Source organism: Pseudopodoces humilis, chromosome 3 (genome assembly GCF_049639895.1).
Source record: "Pseudopodoces humilis isolate 2021_Gansu_Grassland_sample_001 chromosome 3, ASM4963989v1, whole genome shotgun sequence".
NCBI lineage: Eukaryota > Metazoa > Chordata > Aves > Passeriformes > Paridae > Pseudopodoces > Pseudopodoces humilis.
In genome coordinates this window covers 59,174,189-59,195,233 of record NC_142202.1, presented here as the reverse complement: position 1 = coordinate 59,195,233, position 21,045 = coordinate 59,174,189, and the positions used below count along the sequence as shown (strand labels likewise).

The 21,045-nt window shown below is 38.0% G+C and overlaps 1 protein-coding gene across 1 annotated transcript in view; it reads right to left on the bottom strand.

Annotated features, from left to right (window-relative positions):
- The window catches only part of MOXD1 (monooxygenase DBH like 1), a 51,457-nt gene that overhangs the window by 9,285 nt on the left and 21,127 nt on the right, over positions 1 to 21,045 (bottom strand). Inside the window, exons 5-8 of the mRNA XM_005518636.3 lie at positions 7,902 to 8,081; positions 5,525 to 5,627; positions 2,711 to 2,877; positions 1,104 to 1,295 (exon numbers count right to left, since the gene is read on the bottom strand). Of these exons, the coding sequence (XP_005518693.2) occupies positions 1,104 to 1,295; positions 2,711 to 2,877; positions 5,525 to 5,627; positions 7,902 to 8,081 (642 nt within the window). The remainder of the gene's footprint in view (positions 1 to 1,103; positions 1,296 to 2,710; positions 2,878 to 5,524; positions 5,628 to 7,901; positions 8,082 to 21,045) is intronic.

Here is a 21,045-nt window from a genome sequence, read left to right as displayed (position 1 = left end):
ACTATAAAGTGAGCATTTTAGCTTCTTGTCTTTAAAGTACAAATATCAAAGTCTCACAGTGTGGGGTAAGAGACATAAGAGAGAAAGTGGCTTGAAGAGAAGCCCCTGAAGTTTAAAACATGGGGCTCCTGACCATACTTGAAGTTCAGTCATTCCAATGGCCTTTTCAGATCCATCTCCCTTAATGGTTTTAATTGTAAACAAATTCCATTTTTTGACATTTTGCATCTGGAAATTCAATAACATGCTTGTTCACATGCACTAGGACAAGCTGCTCTGCTGGCCAGATCTGGAGCACCCTGATTTGGCAGCTCTAAAATTTCTGTCATCATGCCAAAACTTAAAAAAGATAATGGGTGGAACAAAAGAACGGTAAAAAATTTTTAAATGAGTGACACACAAAAATATACAGACTCTTTTCATGCAATACCTATGCATAGCTACTGCTTAATAATATAATTGTAGCTGGAATATTTCTACAAGTTATGTTACATTATTTTCAGGAACACAGTAGGTAGAGTTGTATGATATCTTCTTTCAAAGTGTTTTGTTTACTAGTGAAAGATCAGGTGGAACATGAGCATGGAGTTTTACTCCCAACAACAAAAAGTGTGAAACAAACAGAAGACTTGGCTGACTTTTAAACATGTTTGTAAGTCTGGATACTTGCTCTGTGCAAATACTCAAGACATGCTACTTGATCCCACAACTCTGTAAAGCCATATGGTGGCATTTCCATTATTGGTCTTTCTGGATGCACAAAGATGGTAGCACCAGGCACATAAGGGATCTTCTAATCTGCTCTGTTCAAACATTTGTGATAGTAAAGTTCAAATCAAGTTATTAAGGATATCAAACATACCCAAAGAACAGCTCAATTTGGTGAACCAAGCCAGTTCTGTGGTGACTCATATGGATACTCCTGAGACAGTGAAACTTTAATGCATTAGTCACTCTGCAATAAGTGGAAAATTTAACAGAACATGAAAGAATTCTATGACGCTATGCTAAGAAATTCAGTAGCAAATTTGTCCTAAAGGTGAGAAAATTTTAGGCACATGATCTCTTAAACACTTTCAGTAGAAGAATTAAGAGTGTCGTACTGGCAAGATGGTTCTTTCCTCTTTCAGATACTGAAACTCCTGGAAATTGAAGTCAAACTCGTCATCATAAGCAAGTAGCTTCTGCTCCTCGCCGTTGTGGAAGTGGCGCATCCTGATAGCTCTGCCAGCAAGGTGAGCATGGAGAAGTACTGCAAACACTTGAATCCCAGCAGGTCTCTCAGCCCCTAGAGCCTGGCCAAGAGAAACCAACACCATCAGTGCTCCCAAATGCAAAGTAATGTAATGCAATGCCATCTACAAACAGAGTGAAAATACACTCATTAATGCATTTTGAATTCACTCAGTTTACTGAAAAAATGCAGTTCGGGGCAAAACCTGAACTGCAAGTGAAATTCAGAGTTTATGTACAAAAAAGGCTAGGGTTTTTTTCTGGGATTATTTTTTTTAACAAAAACATATTTTTACTCCTAATGCGCACATTTTTAAAATGAAAATCAACTGGACTGCAATTAATTCTCAATAGTTTTAAGACTTTCAAGGGAATTGTACTAAACCTGTGCATTATTTTGGTGCTAATGGCTGATACTAGTGAATGTGGATGTTTATTGTGAAAAGGAATTTCTATGCAGTTATGAATGATGCAAAGAGATGCACTTTAAATAGAGAAGCTGTAGTTCTAACATCCTATACTTTTCATCTTTAATTGAACTCATAGTGAAATACTGTAAGTTTACATCTAAAACTTTTTTCCAGGTCAAAAACATTTGCAAATCAACTCTTCCAAATTGACACAAATCTGACATCACTCCCACTCTATCTTAGATCTGCTGATCTAAACTTTGCATTTAGTATGCTCAACTTTTAATTCTTGTTCAGAGCTCAAGGTAGAAATAATATGTAATCACAATAGCTTTCAAGAACAGCCCTAGGGTCAGAAACCTCATGGCAATGGATTAATCAAGAGTTTTAAGGCTGAAAAATGCCAGGACAATACACAACATTTAACACCACCAAGAACAAATCTAAATTTTGTATCTAGTTTGGCCTTCATTGTAAACCGTGTTACTAATTCAACTTTTCTCTATAAATGACAAAGTATATGGGAATCTCCCATTATACAGTCACCACTGGTGACACCAATGGTGTCTATGTCAACAGACTTTAGACAATGCTTCCATTACCTGCAGAGATATATATGTTTTCTTAATGAAACCGAATACTTAATAAATGTTAAACCTGTTCAGGTCTTCAGTTTCTGTGGTTGAAGAATACTTTTCAGGCTTTCACTTCATCATTAGAAGCCTTTCACACATGCCCAGGTCTGAATTAATCTCAACTTTTTTTTTTTTTTTCTGGGCTAGCTATTCTGAATTATTAATAGCTTTGCCAGAGTATACTTACATATTGAACACAAAATTAAAACATTGCAATCTCAGTGTCATCCATTATTACTCAAATAAGCAGAGCAGCCTGAGTGGTGAGCATGCCAAATACCCAGTTCAAAAAGACATTCTGGAAGACAACATGTACCACCAGATGCCTTTGCTCACATTTTAACTGTAACTATCAATCTTCTCAAGAAGTTCAGGTAACTCTTCCAATTATTTCCATGAATGAAAACCAGTGGATTCAGGCAAGGGACATACCTCTTCCAGACATTCCAGTGTGCAGTGACCCTCTGACACAAATTCAGGCATGCCCGGTGGGATGTTGTGGAACAGACTGACCCAAAGACCGGCTTCAATAACCCCAGCATCGTATTTCCTTAAAACTGGAGTATAAATTAGCCTCAAACCAGAGTTATCTATTAAGCCTGCAACAAAAGAACACAGTTAGCCACGGCTAAAAATCAGTTTTTAAAGGAGAAAAAAAAAGCAAACCAAATTGCTTCATGTTTTTCATGCCATGTCATAAGTCTTCTACATGAAAATTAAGGAATCAACCTCAATAACATGGAAATGAGTGAAACCATATGCAGAAAGTTATTTTTTATCTTTACTATTTTCAAGCCACATGTTGTCTTCTAGTTGAGAATTTTATCTATTTCTTCATCTTGGGTCCTATCATTAATTATATTTTCCGTTTGGATTGTCTGCTACATTACACCCTACCTGAGATGAAAAAATACATCCCTTTTACAATCTCTCCAATTAAGAGAGCATCAATTAAACATGAAAATTGCCTTACTAAATCCCAGACTTGTAGAAAATACCCCCACCTTGAGAGAAGTGGACAAGAAAATTACAGAGTACTTTAATGTTTCCCTGACTCAAGGTCTTAACTTGATTTCAAAAATAAGCCTGCTGTTTGGAACCTGTGTCAAAATAACACAAATCTATTTTGTTCACCCACATATGTTTACCCATATGTGTTTGTTTGTGCATCTATTAATAATTTATGTTGCCTTTATCATCTAAATGCTTAGAATACTTGTCCTCTATTAGTAATTTTTATTAGTTAAGATATACACAAAAAAAGGATTAATTTGTGTTCGCACAGGAACTACATTCTGTCAGTTCACCTGTTCATTTCTTAGTATTTTTGAATAGTAACTGAAATAATTTCAATTTTGAAAATGAAAAATGAAAAAAAACCCTATCAAATACTGCAGAGAAGGTAAGATGCTTCCCAGTGACCTATCTTCTGAGAAACAAAACAGATGTAGCAGTGCCTGAAGCCAAATTTTACATCAATATGATATCAACAGTCTATTTTAAGATAAGCAAATGGCAGGGGTCTGTTACCCAGTCACTAAAATACCTAAGATGGAGTAGTGCATATAATTATTAAGGAACAAAGGAACTGCGCATAGCCAATGAAGAATGGTAATCAGGCACGAGACCTTCTGCAACATATGAATAATATTTAAGGTGATGTATCATGTCCCATAACGTCCCAGCTTTAGCATCTGGCAACCCGTACTCACTCCCCTCCTGGAGATACTTGTACAACCTCATCAACTTGCATTTTTCCTTTGTGGTATTTCTGCTTCAGAAATTGTTAGATGTTGTTAACGTCTAAATGTCAGCCATTCTTATGTATGGCATAACTCTGGTATATCAGAGTTTCTGATAAACAATCTCAAAAAAGGCCACGTTTCAAATGAGAAGTGAATGTTAAGGACTACAAAACCAGAAACAGTGAAAACCATCCATGTTAAACTAAAAAATGTTTGAACTCCTCCTAACTGGGAGCCAAGAGTCACTACCAATCTGAGTCAGTTAGGAAAACATTACCCCAGGTCACAATGTGAGGCAAACAGTGCAGCCTCTCATTGCAAGACCCAAACTGGGAAAACGCAGGTGCCAAAACACACAAATGAAGGTGACCCAGTGGCAGGTTTGCTGTTGCGTCAGGAGAACTCATTGGTCCCCATCTAAAGCAGATGGAGCACCCAGGTCTACCCTCTTGAAGTCCTGGCACAATCTCACACTGTATTTTGCCAGGGAGGAGGAGAAACGTGACCTGGATTACAAACACCCTCCTATGCCTACGCTGTGTGAATTTCCCAGGTCTTTAGGGACTGTCCCAGCAAGGCAAAACTATTCCTATTGCTTAAAAGAAAAGAAAACATTACCGATTTCCAGTTTTTCATCTGTGTTAGCTCAGCTAAACCAACATCATCATACAGCAGAGTCAATTAAAGCAAAATGATGGATTTAGTGACACAACCAAATCAGGCACAGTTTTTCAGCATGTGACTTCCTGGGCTTTCATGCACCATTTGATGAAAAAGCACACAATATCAAGGATGCAAATGAAGTTTATTGTATCCCACACACTGGAAGCACAAAGACAGTCACTAAATTCTAAAAAAATTAACATAATTAATTTAAAAGATGAAGATGGGAAATGACAGTAACGCAGAATGCCATACCCCACAGAACAAATTTTATTTTAACACATGGGGGTGTAAAGAAAGACCAGTACACTATGCTGCATTGGATTTTACTCTGTTCATAGGTAGCAACCACCACAATATTCTCATGTACAGTAGGTTAATAAACTTTTGTTTCAGAACAAAAAGTATCTTTCCCAAAGGCATCATCAAAGTCACCTTGATTTTCCTGGGATCCTTTGTTTCTTCCTTTTACTTCTTCTAAATATAAATTAAATTCAGGAAGAAGAATTTTAAAACACTATTATAAATTAAAACCTTATCTTTTCAGATAAGCTTATTTTACCCAGTGAATGGTCTAGAAACCTGAGTCTATATTACTTCAGAAATTGCCCACAGTTCAGGTAGATGTTTATATAAGAAATACTAAAAAAAAATAAAAATAAAAATATTCAAGGGCAATGGGAAAAACACTGTGAACCAGGAGCTATGGAACTATCGATCAGAAAAAAATAACCCTCAGCTTTTCGTTTGCTCTGTTTGCTATGCAGTGCAGGGATGAGCACTTGTGTGTAGTACATTTTCCAGTCCAGCACGTTTTAAAGCGTGTGAGGCTACAAACCTTCTGTGTATGATGGATTGTCATAATGCACCTCCATAAGGACGAACAGAGGGTCAGCTGCTGTGCCAATGGATAAGCCAACATGAGGAGGGTAGGTGAAGCCCTGGAAATCAATACACACAGAAATCAATACAGAGTTAAGGGTTTTTTTTGCCACAGTTAAGAGTTAATTTCTCTTTGTAAGTACATTGACTCCTTCTTGCAATGATATGATCATATTAATAACAAAATTTACAAATATAACTTCTTTTACAGCTTTCTGAACATGGCATTGTGATGAAATGTACCTATTATGTATTCAATAAACTTAGTAACTATGTCAATATAAAATACTAGATCATATGCCTCCCAGAGGACAAGGCTCTGAGCAAACTAGTCTAATCTCACCTCTGACCCTGCTTTGAGTAGGAGGCTGGATTAGAGACTTCCTGAGGTCCTTTCCAACCTGCATTATCCTGTGATCTTATGATTATTTATTCTGTTTGAGCAGAAAAGGAAAATTCCGTTTTAAATTTATAAACATTGCATCATCAAGCACTTAGTCTGACAATAAAACCCTTATGAAGAAGTGAATCAACATCTTAAATGCTCCCAGCTTCTAAAAGCAGTATTTCCAGGGAATACAGAGGTTGCATGTAATTAACTTGCTTTTTGTGCACAAGTAACTGTATTCTAAGTAAAATGGTTTGATGATCTTCATGGCTATGTTTCCATTAACTGGCCAATAGTGCAAGAGAAGTAGCTCTGCATGGTGAAACACTTGTGCTGGACCCACTGTCCCCAAATGATGCTCCTCTGGACAAGTTCTGGTCAGGTCCCATGCACTGAACCCCATTTATTGCTAAAGGTGCTGGGTTCATCCCTGCACGTTTATTTTAACTTCATCCCAGAGAGGCCTGTGAAAATTCTCAAACCATTCATGATGATGAACAAAGATTTGTAAGTGGGGATAACTGGGAGATTTATTTCAAAAGCTCACTCCCCATTCAAACCAAAACACCAGTATCTCCTAAGTGAACTCATTTACCAAATTCACTTTAACTGGAATTAATCTGCACCATTTTATAGTATATAGCTAATATTTTAATATGCAATTTGACGTTCTAACTTCCTGAAATGTGCAATTTGAGATTCCAATTTTTTGATGCTTGATGAACCTTAATGAATTAATTGTAGTATATAGTAAAAAGTATTATCACCTTCATTCTACATAAGGGTAAACTAAAGTTAGTGAAATGGGTACTTGGGCAAACCTGAATGTAACCCAGATCTGTCAGATTCCACTCTACGATCTTTAACAGGATCATCCTTGCAAAAACCTCCATAGGGCTTGTCAAATGATAACTTATTTATATGAGTTTTTAATTTCACTTAGATTAAGACAGCTGTAAGTACAAATACTAGGTCAGAGCATAGCTGATGGCAAAAATGCACAAAGCATACACCAGGGATAATGCTCATAGTGGATTAAACTTCTTTTGATGGGTCCATGTAACAACTCTTGCTTCCTCACACTGCAGCATTTGCAGATGGTTTTAGACTGCAGACTGGCAAATGAAGGTTCCAGAAAGTATCATCACCCCATCCCTCTATGCCCAAACCATCATTTGGGTGGGCACACAGTGAATCAAGGGCATAAAGAGCTGGGATTCTTTTGGCAGTCATGCTGTGTTATGTTAGCTGAAAGCATTAACTGTAGCCTAAATTAACATGAAATAAGCTGCAGACACAGCCTGGGGTGAGCATGGTATCACAGCTTGTATTTTCTGTAGATATGCCCCACTGCCATAAGCAAAATGGTCTCTTTATGCTGGCTCTGCACTGACACAGGATCTCTCCTACACTGAAATTATGTTCCTTTGGACAGGTAGGAAACTTCAGAATGATATGCCTGAATGGGGCAGCAAAATCAGGTCCTGGTGAGGCACAACATTAATTAAATTTATGTATAACTTCATTCAGAAAGTTGTGCCTCTGTGTCTTTTATGAAGTCACCTACAGATTCTTTCTGTCATTATCCGCAGGTAGCAGATAGCAGTCATTGCTGAAGGCACAGTATTTCCACATCAGATGGGAAAATCTGATACAGTGACAGATTTCCATGCTCCAAAGCTATCTTTCTCCCCTAAGGCATCAACTCCCTCTCTACTATTTTCATTACTTTTCGGTTGTCACTCAGGATGACCACCACATTACATACTTGAAAGGCCAAGAGGAGGTTGAGGATTTACTGCTGAAGCATTTAGGGACTGTGAACCCATACCCTTAAAAACAGACATATTAAGTAATCACTATTACACCAGGAAGAAATTTCATGATGATACACACCCTCACAAAGCCCCATTAATGAACCATGCTAGGCAGACATTTATCCTACCTCTCCTCCAATGGCCCAAGCAAAAATGACCGTCTCACACGTAAGAAAAGAGTCTGGCATGTTGGGGTGGTAACACTCATGCCCATAGTCCAGAACACTGTCATTCAAATTGCTGCTGCACTGGTAGAGCAGGATATGGTGCACCAGGTTCTCGTGGCCTTTCTGGATCAATGGCTCAACCTATCAATGGTAAAAAGAAAACAAAAGAAAAAAAGAAAACATATCTCAGTGTGACTATTTCAATGCAGATATGAAGACAGGACTAAAAATTCTACAACAATTTTATTTTAAAGGAGTAGTCTTGATGTTAGATTGTACTTAGCTTGAGATGTCATCCCAACACTCTGCTAACTCAAGGAATGAAGTTTCCAAAATTTTCATTTCGCCCAAGTACATCAATGAGGGGCAGGGAAAAAATTCTGCATCTGGACAAAACCTGTTACAATTTTTCTTGTTCTCTTTTCTCCCATCCTGGTCTTGCATCGTCACTTTTCTTTCTCCCTGCCCAATCTTGTTTAGCCACATTCCATCAAGAGGGAGGATATAAACTACTCAAAGGTTTTCATCCCTGTTTCTGCCTCTTTTGTACTACTTGAAATTACAGCTGCCCATAAATTCTGTATATCTAGGGTGAGCCTAGAGGTATACCCCACATTCCTCTGCAGCTCAAAATGGACTTGCAAATTTTTTTGACATCTACAAGAAATTAGACATTTTTATTATCATTTTTTTAATCCACTCAGTTGTAAATATTTTATTAACATGAAGTCATTCTCGAGAGGTTGGGTGCTTCAGCCTGTTTATGGCAGTGATGAGCTGGAGGGCTCTTAGTGGTGCCCCAGTGCCCCCACTTGAATTAGACCACAGAACTTCCACGTAGGCTAAAATTGTTTAATTTCCATGTAAGTGTTCACTCTCTGTTTGGATGGGTAATGTTAAATCATCTCTGTCAGAGATGATGTCCCTTGGGCAAATATGAATACTTCTGAAAATAATTATTTTGAATTTCAGAACAATCATATTCCACAAAATACCAGCTCTATAGAATACAGTATTAAAATGAAAGGAGTTCTTCCCTTGCTCCTGCTTTCAAAGATTTCATCCCATTCTGTCATACCTACCTTCAAGTTCAATAAGATAATGATTAATATTTTCACAAGAAAAGTAAAGCTTTGACAATGCAACTCTTAAGATGCAGGGTGCCAGGCAGTATTGCCTTTCAGTATTAGGAAAGAGGTTACTTTAAACAGGAAAAGAATATATATGCATCCTAAATTTGCATCCATTTCATTTTGCAAGCACATTCATGTGCTACTGGAGGACAAGAACAGGGTAAGCAGGAGCAGTTTATTACATTATTAAAATATTGTCAACACAATTTCTCTCTCTGCATTTTGTTCAAACTGCTAGATCAATTACAAAAGAGGAAGGGCAGGAGGAAGCAGCCAGTGTGCATCAAGGCCACGGTTGCTGACATGAATCTGCAAAGTACACTGAAATTGGGCTCTTGGGGACTTCAGATGCTGCTCAGTACCTGCATGTCCACCCAAGAAGAGCATAATCCACTTCAATGAACTTAGAAATCAGTGGAAAGATGCCAATTGATTCAGATGCACCAAAGTTTTATTCTGGAGGCAAGACTGAAGTACTCCATAGGGGATCATCTGTACTGTTCTCAGTAATCCCCATTTTAGTTAGCATTATCATCATTGTGAATTACTGCACTACAGAAGTAAAAGGTATTTTTGAAGAAGATGAGTCAGTTTTCCCATGAAATAAAAATGTATTTCCCAATATATCACACTGAATGACAAAGATTCAGAAATCCATTTCAGCTTGATGTTGCATCTTCCCTCTGCTCCATCACACAAATGCATATTTATCCAAGTACTGCAGAGCCCAAACACAGTCATAACATGGCAGCTTATAGATTAAATACCAAAATGTATCACAAGAATTTTGAAGCTCTGAGTACTGCATATGTTAGTCAAGGAAATGGTTATGGGAATATTATCCCTATATCCACCAGGAAAAAAGAGAACTTTTGTCCCAACTTGTGATAGTTCTGCCTTCTGCTACAGGATCCCAGCACCTGCTGTGCTTAAAATCACTACTTCAAAACCAGCTTCCCCTCAAACCATGGGACATCACCAAAATTAGAAACTCACATCCTGTCATTGGTTTTCAGTGTCACTTACCTAAACAATTACAGCACTTCAAAAAGCAGTTTTGTTTGGCTTTCTTAAGTGAAGAAAATAGAAACAAAAACTAGAACAAATCCTCACTCATCTTTACAATGCATCTTGTAGGAAAACTTACATTCTTCAGATGCAGAAATAAATAAGGAAGAGCAGCAGTGAAGTTATGCTTTTCACATGTTTTTACTACAACTTGATTAGAGAGAAATTTCTCTTTCCCCTTTTAAACAGCATATAAACAAGAAAGAAAGAAAATAATAGAGTGGTCAAAATTATATTTAAAAAATCTTAGAAAAATCTTATTAATACTGTAGTTTCAAAATGTATGGGAATATTTCAATGGCTAGCTCCCTAAGGCTCACAGCACAATTTCTAAATGAAACAAGAGAAGGAAGAGGGCCAGAGCCCTTAGACACTTCTCTGATCTGAAGAATAACTAACTGTATTTACTTAGTAGAATAACTTCAGCAGAAAAGAAAATTAAAAAATACAGTCCATACTCTATTGTAGTATTTAACTAGAGCAGGGGTTTAAATGTGCCATTCTACATCCCAGGTGAGTGCTGTCCTATTTACTCAGCTATTGGTCATTTTAGCTTATATAACAATAGAATAGATTGGTTATTTAGGCTGCCTCACACTGCCTCTCTGACTTTCCACGAAGAACATCTGTATAGATTACTGTACTCCAAGCCAAAAAGACATTCCCAAACCTCATTTTTTTTCTCAAATAAACAAAATCTTGTTTTCTGGACAGCCTTACAAGTAAAGATGAACAACTGAGTTTCTCAAATAAGGGGCAAAATTCAGGAAATCATTAATGCATTTAGAAGGGCACGTAAGTAGCCCTAGGTGTAAAATTAGTTGCTAAAGCAGGTATCTATAATTAGATATCTAGATCAGGGTGGCTGGTTTACCAGAGTACTTGTAGACTCAATAAATGATAACATACAATTTTCAGAGCTGTACTCTTCTTGGTCTCCAGTCACAATGATGGGGGACCAGCCCTGAAGAGTCACCATGACCGTTTTGTTAATTTGTGCAACTTTTGGGATACTTATGGAAAGAAAATAATTTGAAGTGGCACACTAAGGCAGAGGAGTGAAATATACACATAAAAAGTGAAAAAGCACAGTACATAATAGCCATTAAACTCGGCAGATTTAAGTGGATAGCTAATTTTTATTTGGATTTTTATTTATACACAGCCTTGTTAGCTCTGGTCTCTTACTACAAGGGGACTCTAAAATGACACTTTGAGCCAAGCAGTAAGATAAGCAATAATTGGGTAATTTAGATGGGTTATATTGAAAATGGTAATCCACCTTTCTTTTCATTAATTATGAGGAAACCTGTGACTTTGAAATGTATTTCCTTCCTCTGTCCTCTCCACTTCCTACCAACCTCTTATTAGCCAAAGAAGCAAAGAAAGAAACTGGAAGAAGACTAAAAAGGAATATGCATATAACTACCTATCTTCCCCGTTATACCTCATTCTTTGAGGCTCATCTGTGGAATTTTCACTGTTGCTGACATGCAAGGAAGACCCAGCTGTCAGGGTTCATCTCTTTGCCATGTTGTGAATAAGCCTGCAGAGATACTGCACCACCGGGCACCTCGGTGACTTCTTCCCCTGCAGGCAAAGTGCATTTTCTGCTTGACATTTCCTAACAGCCAGAGGCATGGAGAACAAAAGCCCTACATCCATCCTACATCAAAATGCCTAAAGTGTTCAGGATATTGCAAAACATAAGTGCATGCAACAAAGCACAACCTCTCCTGTTTTTCATGAAACCTGCAGGAAGATGAACACAGTTTATTATTCATGATCATCTGCCTTACGCTTCTTCCTCTCCACCCTTCTTGAAAGCTTGGCCAGAAAGTCTTTCAAACTAAGCACACTAACATACATGAACCTGGCTCCCACTAACAGAGGAAAAAAAATAATAGATGTATTACAAACCCCCAGCACTTCAAATCAGGGCTCCCAAGGAAGGAGTTATTTAAAATATATCACAAGTGAAGGCACTGACTTCTGCATCCAAAATTGTGGGTTACAGTCATGGTGCTTGGTTTGTACTCATCAGGCAGGAGGATGAGAGGTTTTACAGAGCTCCCTTCATGGTATAGAATCTCTTAGGACTTGTGAAAATGCTGACTTTCAAAAAATATAATGTAAGAAATTTTCTAGTCATTCTAATGTTAAACCAGATCACATGTGAGCTGTTCACCTCTCATTTTAACAGAAGCCCTATTTTAGTCAACAGGCTGAAATGTGAACAACGAAAATGTTTATATCTGCCAGGGCCAGCTTACTCATCCTCAATTTTTCTTCCTCTCTTGTCTGTTTCCTATTATCACTTTAACTATTGCACAATCTGAACTTTGTCATATGTTTTGGGATTTGTTTCCCTTATAAAAGAAGCCAAAATTTTAACGTAACAGTGCCTTGCATCTCAAGCTGATGATAAGCAGGGTCAAGATACTAATATGTCATGTATAAACAGGAGGAAAATGCAAACAACTCCAGTGGTCCAAGAAGTTAGATTTCCTACAAGTTAAAAACATCTCCAGAAACCTGGAAGTCTTTCTTGCTTATTCCTGTTCTTCTACCTTTTTATTTGTTCTGATTTCTTTGATGGTAACAAACATGGTTTGTTCTTTATGCCATCTTTTGAAAAGTTATTCAAGTCATGAAAGTTATTCAAATATATCCATAGTCTCACCTACAGTGTCCCTATTTAGAAAATATGGCCCACCAAATGTCAGAAAACAAAACCGCAACTTTATTTTTATATATAGAAATAGCAACAGGTTTCTGATTTGTTTGCAGCAATGTTTCTACACTAAAATGTCAAAGAAAATAACGATTTATTTTTTTTTTCTGGCTCAAACAGGTGGTTCCAAATTAATCTCATATTTTAAAGACACAGTATATTGCCATACAAATTATTCTGGATAAGGCTGCAGCCTTGTACAACACCTCATGTAGGTAGACAGTGGTGACACAGGGAAGAAAATGTAATTCTTTAGTCTCAAAATGGAGAGTAAAAATTTGATTTTTATACTAGCACTGCTACACCTAGGAGAGTTTCTAGTCTGTGGTTGGTTAATTCATTTATATGAACTTGCTCTGCCTCTGATTAACTCAGAGCAAAAAGCAATGGCTGTGAAACTGAGTGCTGGCTGAGTTCACTTGAAAACTTTTGCAGAAGACCAAGTTATAGGGTCCTTGCTTTCTGTACTTCTCATCAGAAAGGATTACTGATTACTTTGGTCTTTGTACTTCTTTTGAAAATGTATACCAAGCACACATATTAAAAAATTATACGACTTAGAAAACTTTCTCAAAGGGTGACATGATTTCTTCTAATTAGAATTCATCAATATTTTTTCTGAGTTTTTTTAAAGTGTAATTATGAAATGAAAAGTATTTATCTAAAACATCGCTTTTAGGGTTTTAGATTTTTCTTCAGAAAAGCAAATACTTAAAATATTTGGCTTTATAAAGTTGGGCCTTTTTTAAAAAAAACCAACTTATGTATTCCAGAAAAAAACTGTCAGTAATATGGCTTTATTTTCCCATAAATATTCTGAAAGAAAACCACCAGACATTTGCTGCCTAACACTGCTTCCTGCGCGAAGCCCAGAGGTGCGCTGAGCTAAAACAAGAGCTGGAAACACTCCTCTAAGCTGGGGTAGATGTAGAAATCCATGACTCCAGGGCGGACCAGGATTTTAACACTAACAACCAAACAGCTATCTCATGTTACTAGAAGAGCCTGCCTATGCCAGTGTCACATCTGGGACACAAATCTGGTGCAGACCTTCAGCCCAGAGTTAAGGCATTCCGGGGTCAGGCAAGGACCACCTTCCCCATGCCTCTGTCTGTCAGAAGGCATTAAATTAATGCCACAGAACAGTTAGAGCTGAAAGAGACACTTCCAGCGCTCAGCTGGCTGCAGTCTAGCGTGGACTAGCTGCTGTAATCTTTGCTGAGATCATCTGCACGTACACAGCTTATTGCTCATTCCTGTTTTCTGTACAATCAGATCTGTGCAATCACTGTACAATCCAGATCCTAAATTCAGTCATCACCTCTAACAAATCCCTTTAAATCATTCCTTATTCCAAGTGCTTCTCAGTCTACACTGTGCCACTTAGAAAGGCGTATGTTCTGGTGAGTTAATTGCAGGAGGTAAAGCAAAGCTACTGCTTCTGGCTCCCTCATGGTCATCAGGGATGATTACGCCTGAGATACAACAAGGAGCATTACTGCTGGACTTGAATTACCTTTAAAGGTAAAAATGTTAACCCAAATTATTCTCATACACATTTTTCATACCTTCCAGCTGGAGAAAAATATAACCAGAGCATTTAGTGACAGCTCTTGATTTCTGTATTTAAATAAAAACAGGGATGTAGACAAGAAACAAGAAACTGGCAACAGAAACCATGCCCAGCCCTAATCTCATAATGTGATTAAGTAAGGTTTCCTTGGAGGATGGAAATTTTCCAGACTGAAACTTCCACGCTATTTAAGGCACTGGAATTTGTGTGATTTGTACTTAATATGTGTGGAGGGTTTGTTTTTCCCCTAAGTGAGATTCAAATACCAGACATAATTTTAATTTTAAACACCAATGTTATCTGATTGATTGATTAATTTAAGCTGCATTGTTGGCATTTGGTCTTGACTGGTTTTGTGTATTCTTTTAAATGTAGAACAAAACTTCTAACATCACTGAGGAGGGAAGGTCCTTACTACATGGATGGAAAATAGTATTCATTGCACAGATATTTCCTGTTCTTGGTGTTAAAAAAGGATCTGTTTACTCTGTGACTGTGTTGTTCAATGAAGGCTCTTATACAGGTTTTATTGGTATACAGCATTAAGAAGTAATTACCATACCTCTGTTTTAAGGTTTAGAATTTTTATTGGAAAAGAATATGTACTTTCAGATAAAATTTAACTGTTGCTGTGCTTTTAGCTTGAAGAGAAGGCTATATATCTAAATTTACATAAATTCTTCTATCCCCATGTAGTGCTACTAATAATTATACTGTACATTCAGAATTTCTGCAGGTCACTCTGCCAAACAAATATTTTAATTAAGAAAGAGGACTCAAAAAACATAATACACAATAAAACCAAACATTTAAAAACAAGAGTTAGAGATGTGTTATGGACCTCTTGTTCTCTCTGCCATCAAGCCCATTCTTAATTTTTAATTTCTAATTAATTACCTGCAACTCTGCCACTTATAAGGAGTTTCAGACTTTAAATACTTACAGTAATTTAGACTAAATCCAAAAGATGTATACCTCAAAGAAATACCAATAAAACATTGTTTCTGCCTGAAGTATGCCTGAAGATTTAAGATAATGCATTTAGTAATAGTTAAAAAATATAACCCTGAGGAGCAATCTCATAAAAAGCTCAGGTCAAGCAAAAACATGTTTCATTTGGTGAATGCATCCTAGCAGTACACTCATTGTACTCCTAACCAGCAGAGCCACTGGCAGTGGTTGCGGTCTTCAGGATGGCCATAGTCTCGCAGCACAGCTGACACACTTCAAGCAGAATTAATTGGCAATTAATCATGAGCATCATTACTTCCTTATGAAAACAATATAATAATAAAGTAATATGTAACCAAATATGTTTGAGGTCTAAGGCCAAAATGGGTAGCCAATAAAGAGTTTGTATTTATTAAAGAGGAACGTGTAATTTGAATAGTGTAAATAATAAAGTCAGTGAAGGTACTCCCATTTGTTCATGGAATCACCATTCTTGCACAGCAATGTCTACTTCTTTGTGGCCGCAATGGAAGAGGTTTTAATTCTACTGTAGAATTGCAAAGCAATCCCCTCGATCGTGCAGCTAAATAATATTACACTTTTTCTCCTCCTGCTTGGGAGTGAGCACGCAGCTCTGCCTGAAGACAGAACATATGAGAATTGATAGCGTGTCCCTTTCTTGTTTTGCACATACAGAAGTACACTACCAGGAAACACGTTTTCTGAAAATGACATGCTGACTTCTGAGGGGCTACCAAAAGGGACCCTTAGGTGAGAAAGGCCTTAGGCATTCAGATACTGAGCTCCTAGAGGAGCCATTGACCTGCACACCCTGGCACCTTCAGTTTGAAGGGAAAGCAAGGGATAAAATAAGCACAAGGCTCATAATTTTGACATGACAGCCTCCAGAGCAACTCTCAGAAACTATTGCTCATAACCCTCTAAAAATTTTTATTTACACGGTTAATATGCAAGAATAAGAGGGCTTGCAAAATAAATGCAGTTAAGTAATGATCACATTAATACTCACATTTTCTCTCATTTTCCACATTTTCTCACCCAGAATCAGATCCCGGTATATCCTTTTGCAGAACTTCATCACCCATCAACACATGCAGGAAGTCACACAACAAGGGCTATTTTCAGATTACACGGCTCTTTTAAAGTCTGCGTTAAAATTATACCGTAACAATTATCTAGAAACCAAAACTGTGATTGGCACTTCATAAAACAGACACAGTTTCAGTCCCAGCAACTTAAGACACAGCAATGGAAAGGTCACAGCAGCACAGGAAGCTGGGGAAAGGGGGTTATGGTCAATTCATACACCTTGTTCTTCCCACCACTCAGGGAGACGAGTCTCTCCTGCTCCACTGTTGGGTTCCTGCCATGGGTGACAGTCCTCAAGCTTCTCCAATGTGAGTCCATCCCATGGACAGTTCTCCATAAACTGCTCCAATGTGGGTCACTTTTCCACAGGGTGCTGTCCTTCAGGCACAGCCTGCTCCAACATGGGTCCTCCCCAGGGTGACAAGTCCTGCCAGGAAAGCTGCTCCAGTGTGGGCTCCTCTCTCCATGGGTCTGCAGGCCCCTGCCAGGACCCTGCTCCAGCATGATTCCCACAGGTTCACAGCCTCCTCTCAGACATCCAGCTGCTCCAGTGTGGGCTCCTCCACAGGCTGCAGGTGGATCCCTGCATCCCTGTGACCTTCCATGGGCTGCAGGGCCACAGCTGCCTCACCATGGTCTGCACCAGGGGCCTCAGGGAAATCTCAGCTCTGGTACCTGAAGGAGCTCCTGCCCCTCCTTCTTCACTGACCTTGGAGTCTGAATAGCTCTTCCTCTTGTGTTGTCACTCTGTTATTCACTGGCCACAATTACATCTGCACAATAACTCTTTTTTTTTCTTCATCTTCTTAAATCTGTTAAAACAGAGGTGTTCCCACCATTTCTGATTGGCCCAGCCTTGGCCAGCGGCACATCCATCCTGGAGCCACCTCGGATTGTCTCTGCTGGGCATGGAGAAAAGCTTTTGGCAGCTTCTCACAGAAGCCACCCCTGCAGCCCCTCTGACACTAGAACATAACCATGCAAACCCAATACAGTCTGCTATCTGTGGACATGGTGCAGAGCCCTTCTCTGACCACTGTCTATTTTTCCACTGTTTCTAATGCGGAGTTTATGAATCTGTGCTCTGTTCATAGCTGTGACTACCATGCATTGCAAGTGAGAGCAAAGATGAAGAGAGTCATAATATCATTTTCTGAAAACTACTACCAGTAGCTGGGGTTGAGGATTAAAAGATTGGTACCAAAGAGAAATACTTCAGTTAGATCGGAATAGAAAGTTCTGCTCTGACTTAATTATCATTGGAGCAATGTAATTTGCCTTATTGAAAATTTGTTTCAGATGCTGCTACAATGTGATTTGTCTGAATTAGAAGGCTGATCTTCAGAAACAATGCCACCAAGATGCTAGTAGGACCAAGCTAGGTTTGTTCTGTAATCCATCCACACAAGCCCCATCAAGAGAGATTTTACTACCTACGAGCCTGCTGTTCTGGTATTCGCACAAAAGATGCTTTGTAACTGCACATCTAAGGCCCAATGCTGCTCTGTTGCCTGCTCTGATAAGAAGTGCTGGATGTTTGGCTGTGGACAACTTTCTTATTTTTTCTATGCATCATCTAGTCATAGGTTTACTTGAAAATCATATATAGAGCTAAGGATGAGGAAGAAAAAATAAAAACATGGCCCAGGACAAAATAGCATTAATCAATAGCAAAGGTCTCCTGAAGATCACCCCACAAATCCTCTCAGAATTGGGAGGTAAAACTCAGAGCTCTTCATAAAAATTGTACTTTCTCCTTTTCCATGCTTACTTTTGGTCACATTTTAAATTCAGACTGCTGTCATCTGACTTTTGTTTAACGAAAAAATCACACAGCACACATATTTTCCTATCACCTGCTGGCACAGTCAATACACTGCCATAATAGATGGAGGTTATTTTTATTTAAAAGTCAAAAATCAAAGAAAATTGATTAAATTAACTAGACATTCAACTCTGCTGATGACAAAAATGTAGTCGGTTATTTTTGCATGCTGAGTATGGAATAAATAATGCAGTAATAACTGCATAATTTAAGGATTCTTGTAGTGAAGATAGACAAGTGAAATGAAAGAAGACTACCACAAAATAAAAATATGTAAGAAATATAAAGTTTGGTAAGACAGTAAAATCTGTGGTCATACATAATTTAATCTGTGGTCATAAAATGGAATAATACCTTAAACAATTTTGCATATGAAATAATTTAGCAGAATATGAGAGAATAATGTATTTCTGTTATTTCCTCAGACAGAGCTTGGGAAACCTTTAATTTTCAGCCTGCTCAGTTGCATGAATCTTTAGCACTGCAAAGCCTTATGGGCCAATTCAGGCTTGCACTGAAAAGCCAGCCCTGCAGATCAAAGGGCAGATAGCTTACAAGCTCTGCAGCGTAAGATGCTTGTTTGGTTGCCAATCTAATTTACCGGGGCTGAAATTGCTTTGTAGGGGAATGCATGGGAAAATACAGAGCATTTGTTTATGTCAGGCTGCATGATGCAATTCACTAGAGTTATCACATTTAGCAAAATGTAAAAGTTCAGGCCAGAGAATAACAAGTCGTTACTGTCTGGTATCACTCAAGTTAAAAATCAGTGCCCTCATTTAGGTACTGCAGGCTACAAGCTGCCCTTCTGGCTTCCAATCAATCAGTCTCTTAAACTGGAGTCCCTTTGTATTTTCACACTGGGGTCTTTGGTATTACTAAAGCATTCCACTGTCAAAAAACAGAGTTACCCTTGGCAACAAGTTTTTTGGAGTTTTTTACTTCCTTATCAGTTCGCCCCGAAACAGAACATGAAGATTAACTGGCAGCTGCTGCTGTTCTAATACAGGCCTTTCTTTAATTGAAAAGAGACTCCCTCTTCTAAGGAGATCAGCAATGGAAAACTTTAGTGCTGATATAAAAATATGCCTAATGCAACACTTCTCAACTAATGCTAAATAATTAAGTTTTATTCTGGTTATATGATTAGCCTGTTTCACTATTGTATTGTATTGTCACATTGTAAGCTTAGTGCAAAAAAATTACACAAAGCTGTGGTTGAGAAAAGATCATTTTTCCCCCAGGCAAATTAAAAAAAAAAAAAGCATTATTTTGCAATTTTTGCTTTTCTCACAGTCTCTTTTCTCCCCTGACCTTTTTGGTTGGGATATGTCTCCCCTGATTCATTCATCTGGGAGTTACTTATCTAATACAGGCTGCTGGTCTGGGTTCTCTCATCCATCAGTGGAGAGAGAGATCAAACCACACGCAGGATGCTTGAGCTCATACATTTATGACAGCTCCTCTAGGATGATACAAACAGCCAGTTTTGCCACTGTAAGGTAAATTAAGCAGCTGGCTCAGAACAATAGATAAGTCAAGTTAGATGAGAGGAAGCCCATCTCTATGGCTGAAAAATTACTGTCTTTAATATGTTGCCAGAGTATCCGTGAGTTGTACTGAAGAGTTACTGAATTTTGACCACACAGCTTAATCTCCAGTGTGGGGCTTCTTCCCCATTTCAGCAGAGCTAAACCTGCTCACACCATTCCCATACGTAGGTTCAAATAATGCATGTGGAAGAACTGCTTTATACAAGGACCAAAACTTCTGAGAGTTTACAAAATGCAACTACTATCCTCCTTTCCAATCCCAAATGCCCTCTAAAACTGGGTGTCCTATTGAAAAAGTTCTCTTCCAGAACCAGAAATATTTTAAGCTCTTGGGCACAGCCATGTCACAGCATTTCTGTTGGTATTTCCTCTGACTATACTAGTTTTGAAACAACCTATTAAGTTTCAAACTAAGGAAAAATTAGTTATTCTTAGAGAAAAGACATGCAGATACAGCTAAGTGACTGTACTACCCAATTTTGGGGTTTCTTTTTACATAAAATGTTTTTCCCACTCTTGGAGTAAAATTCAATATTTGTCATGTTTTTGAGTAGGGGATTATTACTAATGAAGGGGAACTACTTTTCCTGAGGAAAACACAGTGTTTTTAAAAGAAACTAAGAAAACATAGGGCGGAAATTTACAGTGCTGGAACTAGCACAGGCATGCTATGCCAAAAAGCTTCACACAAATAGATTATGGCATGTCTGGCATGTAGGATATACATACCACTCTTTCACCATTATATACTATAAATTTGCAGTTTGCACACAGTATTAAACAATTTGTCAGGTGGAGAGGGAGACCACAGGTCTAGAGGATTCACAGAAAATCTAGAGACAGTAGAAGAAACACTGTATCTTAAGGTCTTTTAATTGAAGCAAAAATACCAGTCAAGCACGTGGAAGACCTGATATAACTGTGAAGAGAAAGTAATGAATCCTTAGCAGATGCAGTTATTTGAATAAGCAATACAGTTAAATTGAAGTGACAGAAAACATGGAGTATTGAAACCTAAACTAAAGCTAATAATAAAAGAGCTGCATCTGTAGAACTACAAGTAGAAAAAGCAGCTAAGAATAAGCTTTGAATATAAAGCAAGACGTGTATTTACTGAAATACTGGGAAGAACTTCTCATGAACATGAAACAAATTTTC